Genomic DNA, 12,926 nt, shown 5'->3' with positions numbered 1-12,926 from the left:
CATTTTAAGGTGTCTTAAAATTTAACACTGCTATAAACAATACCATGACAATGCTTAAATATAGAATAAATTTATAGTTGGCAATTATTTATAGTGCAGGAAATACTTATTAACTGAACCAATTGACCAAACTAAGTTAACGTGTACTCACGTGGTTCACCGCATCAGGGAAGTTTTGAGCCTCCAAACAGAAGGCCGCGTGTCTGGTGTAGGTATTACCTCCCTTGCCAGGAATAGAAGATATCGAGTTGGACGTGTAGAACTGTAGACCTGGCTGAGTCGTCCTTACTTCTAGACGTCTCCCACTGGCAGGGTCCTCCACCCTACACAACTAACTATCAGGACACACGGACATAATTGATCAGGTTATAAATATCCTCTAAACAATTATATAACCTTCTAGGTTCAGTATCTAGTTTTTTAGGCCCTGGAACTATCTACATCTGAGAAAATCCATGAATGCATGAAACGGATTATGTAAACAAGGTAGGCATACGCACCTTAGGCTTCAACGAGGTTGCATTTAAATTTCAGGACTATGGCTGATTAAAAAAAAGAAAATGTGTTACGTACACCGCCATAGAACGTATACTTGTCTATGTACAAATGAAGAATTTAAAAGCTCAAATTAAATCTTTCTCAAAATATCTTTGTCGTATGATACATTTACACTTTTGTTCATTAAGTTGGGTTTAATATCAGTGATTAAATACGAGTAATAAAATTCTACGTACCAAGTCATTGAAATATACGTGTGGGAGTATTTATGCACGTGTTACTATGTCACATATTAAAATATCATATGACTGTAATATGTTTTTATTGATTGATTTATTTTGCTATTGTATCATTACCATCATGGTTAGCCATAAGACCAATGTAAACTATTCACTAACTTTCAGCCAAATCCCATAGAGTGACATGTACCTCCATCGAACTTAGTGTTGCCTAAACAGAAATAAAGCTTCATTTAAATTTTAAGTTCATAGGTAAGTTCGTTTTGAAGTTATCGTGCGGATAGAGGCAGATTAATTAAACAGAAATTAAATTTTACCAGCCCCTCGAGTTTTTACTAACGCTCAGCCATTTACGGAAATCAGCCATAATTATATGTTACAACGGAAATCCAAATTTTCTGATATCTACTCTTTTCTTCAGATGTCAAATTCTAAAATATTCTATGAGTTTACGCATGCAAAGAATATGCTATAATATGGCAATAAACACACTAAAGTGAAAGTTGATATGAAAACAAACATAAAACATTTCTTTAAATACGCACTAAGTGAAGAGGTAGTAGTCAGGGGAAGAGTTGTTTTTCATAAATCTAGTGGAGGCAAAAATAACTGAAAGCAAACAATACTGTTTACTACTTTACACGTCATGTTTCATATTTTAGTAACTTTTACATATCACTGTCATACTCGTTCGTGTGATGTAGGCAGACGATTGCGTTGTATTTGATTGATCAATGTACGAATAGTGTAGGTAGTTAGAAATAAACCATTGCATTGACTTATCTAAACGTAACACATTTTAAGGCAGTGTAACAATGAATGTTTTACTATGTTATCCATATTTGAGTGTTTTGATTTACATGTTGAGTCCCGTTCCGAGAGGTAATTCCGATAGAATTTCAGCACCACGTGTACTCACCATTTCCTCAGTTTTAAACATTTTCAGTTCTGTCAGTTAGGTATCTTTAGCACCAAGATATCTGTCATTGACTCGATTATGCTGTCTTATCATTAATTTCATAATTATTGCACATCGCTTACCATCGTATTATATGAGTTATAAATATATAAGTGGTTTAAAATTTCGACAGTCGTGTTTCCATTACAATCTGTTATTGAATAACTGAAAAGTAACTTTTAAATTTGATTGATTAAGGGGAGCGGGAAAAGGCCTATCTCGCCAATGTTAAATTTGCCATCTTTAGGTACACTTTTCTTCAAAAGTTGTAAAGCTATGACTTTCAAATTTTAGGGCTATATTTACCAACTCTTTTTGTGTTGACAGACCCAATTTTACACCTGCTAATCAAATATTACCTTAAAAAATCATTTTTTTCATAGAACACTAAAAAAAATTAAACATTTTTACAAAACATAAATTTTTTATTACAAAACTAGTAATGTGAGATTAATAAAAATGGGTCTAAATATTACTTATACCCCAACAATGATGTGTAAAAAATTTCAGGTATGTAGGTTAATTATTTACAGAGATAAGTGTACCTTTGTTTAATAAAATGCAACTTTCGGCAAATTGCGACTGAACTCAATAAACTAAAAGGCATACAATATCTACCTTAAAATAGGCCAGCTCCATATTTGGGATCATCTGTTTCCTCTTCATGGTCTTCCTCCATGAGCCGCCTTTTTCTTCTTGCTTGTCTAGCCTCCTTCGTGATACTTTCAGCCGCTTTCTCACTTTTACGCTGTCTCAAAATATCCATCTCCCGCAAAGTTTTGACGGATTTTTCACACAAACTCAGTCCCAAGTCTTTTGTAGAGGTCCAGTTTGCTGCTGTGGCCTTCATTCTGAGCATGCTGTACATTCTAACTTAGTTGATAATACTAACCCAGAGTTCTCAGAGTCATCATAACACACAATAAGTTCGATTGTGTCTGTTGAATCACAATACTTACATTTAACAAATTTTTTTATTGCACAAGACAATAAGTGGACATCAAAAATACAATTTCCTGCTCCAGAAGATTGAAATGTTTCATAGCTATCAAAGGACAACTTCTTTGCAGAAGATACTTTAGTAGAACTACTCCCAAGTTCTTTGTTAGGTGTTTCTTGAGTTCCTGACAAAGTTTCTGAACCTACCAATGTAGGCCTAGGCCTACTGTACTGGTTACCTACATGATGTTTACTCTTGGTTTTATAACTCAATTGTTTCCTTGGCATCGCGAGTTCCACTAAACAAACAAATATGTTTCGAAAAATAACACAACAATTCACCAAATCAGTGTCTTCTTTGAACAAAATACAAAATGTAAACAAGAAACAAGTTTACATGTTCGGTATTGTGAAAGGAACCAAAACAACAGACGACAGCTGACGGATAAACTGATGTTTAGTCAACTGTCACTATGACCAACTACACAAACAAAAATGCAGAGTATAAAACCAATGGTACTATACTAAATGCCAGGAGTATACTAGCTACACTATTGACGTTGCTCAGAGAAAAAACTCTGTGTCTTGATATATTGTTTTAATTTTTTCAAGGGCTTATACGTAAGTTACAGTGATGACAATTATATCATTTTAAAGAGAATGAAATGGAGTATAATAATTTTAAAAAAACTAAAAATGTGTAAAAAAAAAATTTTCCCCGGTCTGGCTCCCCTTAATCTACAAAAAATGGACCTCGGTTTGTATATGGTCACCGTAGCGTGGTGGTTAGGCTGCGATTCTCTAACCGAGAGGTCACGTGTTCGATTCCCGGGAAGGTCAATAAAAATGTGCAAATGTGTTTTTATGGATTTCTTTAAAAAATGTTTGGTGTAACGTTCCCAGTTATGAAATTAATTCACACATGAGATTATCATTGAACTATAGGATTGTAAGGATTTGGATTTCTTCAAAGAATGTTTGCTGCTACCCATCACTGAGGTTATGTGATTGTTTCTACAAAGGAAAATAGTATTACCTCTTAGGCTTAAATAACTAATTTATGTTTTACTGTTAACACTGAGTCGAAACATTGCTGATGCAATTATGTTCTTTGAGTACTTCAAGCATGTGATTGCGTAAGCAATTGTATTTCAATAGTTCTATTGTGATACTATTACACTACCGTTATTTAATGGCTGTATCTTTACTACTGCTTACACAGCAACAACACCGTCCTCTCTGTCCTCCGGTAGAACAAAGTTGTTGTCAAACCCGTCAATAGCAGTCTTCTTGATGGCAGCTCCTAAGTTCATCGTCTGTCTCAGGTCGAACTCGGTTCCACCCACCGGAATCAGTTTGCCTAATAACACGAAATTGTATAAATAATTGATTTAATATAAACCTTTGTATTAGTGAAAACTATCATTTGTGCGAAGGACAACATAACGTATTACAAAACATGAATAAATGTTCATAAGTTCAAGATCATTTCAGTCATTGTCTTTAATACGAATGATTGTTACGAATATATTGGCTAACCCTGCATGAGGGGACACTGATGGTGGTGACTTTTTTCACCCCTATTCCACTCTGAGTACCTTCGGGGTGTTTTTACACCTGTAAAAAGTCTTCGGCAGTTGTTTGAGGGGAGGGAGTTTCAGGGTTTATTGTGATGTGGATATCAGGGCGTATTATATTATTAATTTTGTTCTTGCACAAATCTTTATTCACTTTCTTGTTGTCGAGAATATAAAAACAAGTCTTAATCCAGTTTAGTTAGAGTGGTGCTGAATTGATTGATTTTGAATTACATTCAGGGAGTCAGCTATATTCATTCATTGTTCCGATTGTAAACCTAGTTACTACTTTCACCGTAAAAAATGCCCTTGCCAATCCTGCTTGCAAATATTCGTAAATTTCCCCAAATATTTACATATATGCAAAACACATTAAATAAATAGTTTATACGTATAAGGAAGACATGGTTAAGTAGCCTATCAGTGGTAAACTAGTCTAGCGTAAATATTGATTGAGTTTATTTTCAATTTACAGACAAAATAACAACAAATAAATCTAATTAAAGAAAGAAATCACATTAAAAGAATTCACCTGTGGGTATAAATTCCGCGCTAGTTTCTGTAATGTAGTCAGCTGTGATAGTGACAGTGTGGTTGTACAACGCAGCTGCTCCAGCTCCCTACAACATGCATATCTTATAGTCAACTGTGATAGTGACAGTGTGGATGTACAATGCATCTGCTCCAGCTCCCTACAACATGCATATCTTATAGTCGTATGTGATAGTGACAGCGTGGTTGTACAACGCAGCTGCTCCAGCTCCCTACAACATGCATATCTTATAGTCGACTGTGATAGTAAGAGCGTGGTTGTACAACGCAGCTGCTCCAGCTCCCTACAACATGCATATCTTATAGTCGTCTGTGATAGCGACAGCGTGGTTGTACAACGCCGCTGCTTCAGCTCCCTACAACAAGCAAATCTTATAGTCAACTGTAATAGTGACAGTGTGATTGTACAACGCAGCTGCTCCAGCTCCCTACAACAAGCATATCTTATAGTCGGCTGTGATAGTGACATTGTGGTTGTACAACGCAGCTGCTTCCAGCTCCCTACAACAAGCAAATCTTATAGTCGTCTGTGATAGTGACAGCGTGGTTGTACAACGCAGCTGCTTCAGCTCCCTACAACAAGCAAATCTTATAGTCGACTGTGATAGTGACAGTGTGGTTGTACAATGCAGCTGCTCCAGCTCCCTACAACATGCATATCTTATAGTCGTCTGTGATAGTGACAGCGTGGTTGTACAACGCAGCTGCTTCAGCTCCCTACAACAAGCAAATCTTATAGTTGGCTGTGATAGTGACAGTGTGGTTGTGCAACGCAGCTGCTTCAGCTCCCTACAACAAGCAAATCTTATAGTCGTCTGTGATAGTGACAGTGTGGTTGTACAACGCAGCTGCTCCAGCTCCCTACAACATGCATATCTTATAGTCAACTGTGATAGTGACAGTGTGGATGTACAATGCATCTGCTCCAGCTCCCTACAACATGCAAATCTTATAGTCGACTGTGATAGTGACAGCGTGGTTGTACAACGCAGCTGCTCCAGCTCCCTACAACATGCATATCTTATAGTCGACTGTGATAGTGAGAGCGTGGTTGTACAACGCAGCTGCTCCAGCTCCCTACAACATGCATATGTTATAGTCGTCTGTGATAGCGACAGCGTGGTTGTACAACGCAGCTGCTTCAGCTCCCTACAACAAGCAAATCTTATAGTCGTCTGTAATAGTGACAGCGTGGTTGTACAACGCAGCTGCTTCCAGCTCCCTACAACAAGCAAATCTTATAGTTGGCTGTGATAGTGACAGCGTGGTTGTACAACGCAGCTGCTTCAGCTCCCTACAACAAGCATATCTTATAGTCGTCTGTGATAGTGACAGCGTGGTTGTACAACGCAGCTGCTTCAGCTCCCTACAACAAGCAAATCTTATAGTTGGCTGTGATAGTGACAGTGTGGTTGTACAACGCAGCTGCTTGAGCTCCCTACAACATGCATATCTTATAGTCGTCTGTGATAGTGACAGCGTGGTTGTACAACGCAGCTGCTCCAGCTCCCTACAACAAGCAAATCTTATAGTTGTCTGTGATAGTGACAGCGTGGTTGTACAACGCAGCTGCTTCAGCTCCCTACAACAAGCAAATCTTATAGTTGGCTGTGATAGTGACAGTGTGGTTGTACAACACAGCTGCTCTAGTTCCCTACAACATGCATATCTTATAGTCGTCTGTGATAGTGACAGCGTGGTTGTACAACGCAGCTGCTTCAGCTCCCTACAACAAGCAAATCTTATAGTTGGCTGTGATAGTGACAGTGTGGTTGTACAACGCAGCTGCTCCAGTTCCCTACAACATGCGTATCTTATAGTCGACTGTGATAGTGACAGCGTGGTTGTACAACGCAGTTGCTTCAGCTCCCTACAACAAGCAAATCTTATAGTTGGCTGTGATAGTGGCAGTGTGGTTGTACAACGCAGCTGCTTCAGCTCCCTACAACAAGCAAATCTTATAGTCGTCTGTGATAGTGACAGCGTGGTTGTACAACGCAGCTGCTTGAGCTCCCTACAACTAGCAAATCTTATAGTCGACTGTGATAGTGACAGCGTGGTTGTACAATGCAGCTGCTCCAGCTCCCTACAACATGCATATCTTATAGTCGTCTGTGATAGTGACAGCGTGGTTGTACAACGCAGCTGCTTCAGCTCCCTACAACAAGCAAATCTTATAGTTGGCTGTGATAGTGACAGTGTGGTTGTACAACACAGCTGCTCCAGTTCCCTACAACATGCATATATTATAGTCGTCTGTGATAGTGACAGCGTGGTTGTACAACGCAGCTGCTTCAGCTCCCTACGTCAAGCAAATCTTATAGTCGGCTGTGATAGTGACAGTGTGGTTGTACAACGCAGCTGCTCCAGTGTCTTGTAATATAACAATATTCTAGTTGTTTGTTATGGCTATGGAATGCAAGGAATATTTATAATTTGGATTATGATGTACTTTCGTTTTGATATAAACAAGTATGATTTAATAACAGTTAAGAATAGATATTTTATTTAAATATACTACTGTATTTTGTGAATTAGTAAAAGCTACTACAAGTATGAATCCATGATTATTGTAGTCACTAATACATTAATTATCTGCTAATTATTGTATTCATAGCAAATTTAATGTATAATAGAGTAGATAAATACACGGTGTTTTGTGTCTGCTGATAACTTCATCATACGAGGAGGGTTCACATCGTAAGGTTAGCCAACAGCTTTGATTGGTCAACCGTTGTCACGTGATCAACTGGCCAGCAGTATATAAGCCGTCGTTCATTCTGTTGTATTATCAGATATTTCCCTAGCGAAACATCAGACTCTTACTTAACATGGGCAAGGAAAGGACCAGCGTCAACATGGCCGTCGTCGGCTACTACTAGACCATCCTTTAGGTAAGGTTTAAGAGAAATAATTATTATTAAGTGCCAACGAAAATATTTTTACATATTTTGCGGATATTATCGGAGTTATTTAAATAATACTAAAAATTGTAATGAATAAATCTGCTTTGAAGAAAACGCTCTGAGAAGTATTTTACAGTAAAATGGGTCAAATATGTATTTCATAGACTAATGAAGTTCTGTTTTCCACCCTATCTAATATGAAATTTGTAAGGATCTTAATTTATATCATTCTATTATTTTATATTTTGATAACTATGGTAAAATGTTTTGGCTTTATAAATATGTAATTTTAATATATTTAGCCTATATGATGTATGACAGATGTAATTTAAATACAAATTCATGTGTTGCTGTTTTATAAAAACATTGCAGTATTATAATCTAAACCCTTTAAATAATTATTTTTTTATATTGAAATATAATGATGATTACATAGAAACGGCAGAAGCCTATATTAATAAATCAGAGTTTCGTAGTTTTTTAAGTAGTAAATATTTCAGTGTATTTTTGCAGGTAACTAACAGTTTTAAATAAAATGTAACAATGTATATAAATTAATAAAAAAAGTAAACCTATTTAGTAGTACATTTTATGTGTATTTCGCGGAGAAACAATATGGACAACGTTTATATTTACTTTGAAAAAATTGTATTCCTTATTAGTTTTGTATCTATTTAGATATTAAGTCAATGTGTTATGTTCCAGAGTTGGCGAACAAACGGTACAACACTGCTGCTACACACGGACATGATTTGGACAAGGACCGCATGATGCTTTAATGATCTGGAATGTATACACTACAACATAATTGGCTGTTTTTTTTGTTTAATAAATGAAATTTTCCGCAAATGTATGTTTTATCTTATTTAATAAGTGAACAAACTCTTAGATAGTCCGTTGAAATAATGTTGGTAATAAAGTAATCTAATGTTTACGCCAAACGGTCAAATATGACATCAAAACCGAAAGGAAATTTGCACCATAACATGTATAGTATATCACTTAAAAGTGATGTTATACTTATCCAAAACGCTGAGGTTATAACAATTTTGCTTGATTCACTGACTTATATTTAAGTTGTAATATATAATGAAGTATTATATATTATGTAATTTGTGTGTTGATGACACACCTCATGAAACAAGACCATTTGCAGTATTGTTACAAATTTAACTTAGAGTGTAGAAGAATGCTTGGTTTTTCAGAAAATGTTATTACAAAATATTCAGTTATAGTAAATGTATATCCTTTTGATATTTTACTAAGTAATATAATGTATAACAATTACTCACTTTTTTCGATGTAAAATGATAGATTGTGGCCATGAAAGTCGAGTTAAATTCTCGAGGCAAAGCGAGTTTGACAATGTCTAGAGGGTGAAAAACATAATTTTTTTTGACTATATCAGTACACCAGATATTCCCCTAATACGGTTTTATGTAATATGTCAATAAAATTATATTTAAAGTAATTTTTATTGAAGCTATTTGCTTTGTTAGCAAAACGTACATACATTTATAATAATTATTCAATAAACCTGTTGAAATGCCAAAATATGAGTATGCAAAACCTTTAATCACTCCATATATTTTATAATCAGAAGTAATATACAACAAGAGTGCGGGGAATGTCTCAGTTTAACTATCACTCGTTACCTGTTTATAGGAAACACAAGTGTTCTTAACATTAGTGCAAGTGGGAGAAATTGCAACTAATATTTAAAAACTCAATCGCTTTCTTATTTTACTTAACGCAGTAAGTAAGAATTCATAAGAAATTATGACAAATAAAACAATCTTAATTTGTATTGTTTTTGAAGAGGTAACTTTTGCTGCAAAAGTAAATTATATTAATTGGATTTTATTGGAGAAATACCACATTTACGCCTAGATAATTAAAGGCAAACGTTGCTTGCTAATAATGTTTACAATTTGATACTGAGTGCAGTCAGTGCAGTGACAGAGGATGGTTGTGTGTGCTCTTTGCTCTCTTATCAAGATCGACATGAGTGATAGCTATGTTGTTTGTTCCGATCCTGTTCCGTCAAATGTGGAGTTCACGTTTTGCTCTGTACACCAAAGCAAATTGCACTTTGATTAAGCAGGCAGTGCCCAGAGTACCTGGACAGCAATAGGACAGACGCCTAAAGAAACATGGAGATGTGAAGTACGTTGAAATAAATCTGTACAAATGAAGCTATAGGTAAATTACACGAATATTGTTTGGCTTCAATAGAGCAGACTAATACAAATCTGTTTCGGGTGTATTCCTCTAAATACAACAACACAATACCTGACAAATGAAATAAGACATTAAACAATAATTTTCATGAACTTAATATTCAGTTTAAGACACTTCAATGTAATTGGAACAACAGTATTGGTATTTGGTATTTAATTTAACGAATATGAAAATATGCAGACTGTATTTTTAAGCTCTCAGACAGTATCCATGAGCCTATTGACTCTAAATCTGACATACAGGCTGCCTATAGGGTGCCTACTAGAAAGAAATCTGATCTAAAGCCTATAATTGTCTAGTTCACAAATAGAAAAATAAAGGATACTTTTTTGAAAAAGCTAAATCTTTGGAAATAAACTGAATCTCTTCCATTATAAATGTACCGGAACTAACTGTTTATGCCAATGAACACCTTGCTAAGTACAATAAGGAACTATTGTAAAAAGCTAAGGAGTGAAAGAAGATTGGATTTTAGTTTATTTGGCCTAAAGATAGTTTAGCGAGGACAAGTGTATCGAAAGATGACACAACTATAATTTTACAATCATGAACTGAGGTAGAAACAATACTAAAGAGGGCCAAAAACCAACAAAATATTTCATGAATTTTTTTCTCAGTTTAATGAAAAAAGTCAGTCCATTTATATGTGTGTTTGAAAGTAATAAAACTAAAATAATAAACATTCTTCACTTCAGCATTAGAAGTACGATGAACTTTTACTGTACTTAGATAATCCATCTATTAAATTATAAACATAAGATCTAGTTTTTACTGAAATATAGATAAGAGGCTGAAGAATAAACAAGATTTGAATTGACAGGTTTCAGTATGCTTGTTCAACCACGGTAAGATAACCATGGAGGTGTCGCTGTGTACTTAAGAACCGAGTTGACCTTCGACCACCAGCTGATATTGATTTATACTGCAGAGAAGTACTGCAGGAAAGTTCAATTCGACATGTATTAACATTGTACTTTCCTTACCAATATAAATCTAATATTAAGGTCTCAGTTTTGCTGTATATCGTCAATGTAAATTTAAATCTAATTCGTTAAGTTTTGGAAATGTTCTTAAAACACATCAGACCCTATTTTGATAATTGGCGATTTGAATGTTTTTATACTTAAACAAACAGGTTAACGACGACCATTTTAATGAAATTAAATAACTCTTGTAGCTTTAAAAATTACACTACGTCCCTACTAGAATTGGACATTCTATTTCTTGTCTGAATAACGCTTTAATACGTATTTCAAAAAATGTTATACGATTTTACGGGATGTTGAAACCTTAGACATTACTGATTATTATTATGTGAAAGTTAAACTGATTCCTGACGCAGCCGAGAAACAAAATCAGAGTTCTTCACTTCTTCTATATTAATTATAAATACGATTAGGCAAATATTAATAATTAAAGCGTAGTTTTTATTATGGAGTTTGGGTCTTTTTAAATAATAGATTAAGTAGTTTCCAAAATGCAATACTATAAAGTTTAATACACTCTTTCCACTGTAACAGTACTGATTTCTACTACTTTCTTTTTTTAAGACTTTATACAGTTAGGTTTAGAAATTCCGTTGCTATTGCATTTCTACCATACTCCCAAAAATTATAATTGTGTAAAAAGGTGTGTGCGTAAATTGAACATAATATCTGTTTAAAAACCAATATTTTATTTTCATTTATAACAAGGCTTAGTCTATTTATAACTTTTCTCATAAAATCTCTGAGCACTTACACGTAGTTTCAAAACTGAGGAAAACGTTCCACCGTAATTAATTACTCCAAATCACTTAGCATTTTCTACCCAAGAAATATATAACTGTACGAAATAATCAGGTCTAATATAATTTCTAATACGATATACTGAATTTACCTTAGACATTTTTGTGTTAAATATCTTACATGATGTTGCCATCTTAGATTTCCATCCAAGCAAACTCCCAATTACCGTACCTTTCAACAACATCAATGTTTGAACAAAAACATATATAAGTTACATAGATGGTGATATATAATATATATATCACATCATAATAAATGTACAAAGTTATCTGTACAAGAACTCGTATCAAAAAAATTTGGATTTGTATTATTTTATCCGTAGTTTATTCTTAATAAGCCAATTCGAAATAGTTTGTAAATCATCCTTTATTTTTATCTTGGTGATTATGTGCTGAGCATATAAGTATAAATGGATGAATTCAGCCTCAATTTTAATAAATAATTTACATATACCAAAATCTTATTGATATTAAAACCCCATATTTATTTTTCATTATACTTTAAGAATTAAGCAATAATACATTATAAGTAACAGACCAATATTGCTTTGTATCAACATTATTTCTATCCATAAATGACAACTTGGGAAACCTCCACCCACCCGGCTGTGTCAGGCTACGTATAACTAGGAGCATTACAGACACGTAGGCAAGCTTTGGGCCGCATCCGGATTGAGGAAGAACAGAAATTGCACACGTATACAGTTTGACAAAAATAAATGACTTAAATCAGTTAACCCACATACATTCATGTAATGTACATTAAAAAGTGTATTTACAATACCTACAATCAAAACGTGCGTAATAACAGTTTAAAAGTAGTTACTAATTATAAACTCTCCTCCATATGCATATCACTGAGTTCGTTGTAATACAACCCGTAATAATATGATTTTCATGGCTATCATTAATGAACCCTTAATTCCTTTCACTTCCTCATTCTGATATGAGATCAGTTCGAATATGAGACTATACTCGTTTCTTAATACTAAGCTTTTTACCCAGCAAGTTCAATTTCTTCGATTATTGTAAAATATAGCAAAGAAATATACACCTTGAGACGTAAATTCCTTGTTTCAGATGTAGTCCAGGAGCTGAAAGCCAATTGTCACTGTATAAGCACAACCTAGGTTTTAATTAAAATCGATGTAGGATAGAAATCAATCGTTAGCATCGCTAGATTTGGTAGAGGCCGGAATAGGAGGCTATCAAGATAGTCAAAAATATATT

At 34.7% G+C, this 12,926-nt stretch overlaps 1 protein-coding gene across 1 annotated transcript in view; it reads right to left on the bottom strand.

Moving 5' to 3' along the window:
- LOC124373020 (galactose mutarotase-like) overlaps positions 1 to 12,926 on the bottom strand; it is a 32,644-nt gene that overhangs the window by 4,705 nt on the left and 15,013 nt on the right. Inside the window, exons 5-7 of the mRNA XM_046831433.1 lie at positions 4,744 to 4,831; positions 3,853 to 3,994; positions 152 to 323 (exon numbers count right to left, since the gene is read on the bottom strand). Of these exons, the coding sequence (XP_046687389.1) occupies positions 152 to 323; positions 3,853 to 3,994; positions 4,744 to 4,831 (402 nt within the window). The remainder of the gene's footprint in view (positions 1 to 151; positions 324 to 3,852; positions 3,995 to 4,743; positions 4,832 to 12,926) is intronic.

This window comes from Homalodisca vitripennis, chromosome 1 (genome assembly GCF_021130785.1).
Source record: "Homalodisca vitripennis isolate AUS2020 chromosome 1, UT_GWSS_2.1, whole genome shotgun sequence".
NCBI classification, from domain to species: Eukaryota; Metazoa; Arthropoda; class Insecta; order Hemiptera; family Cicadellidae; genus Homalodisca; species Homalodisca vitripennis.
The sequence above is the reverse complement of the archived record's forward strand: the minus strand, read 5'-3'. Positions and strand labels throughout refer to the sequence as shown.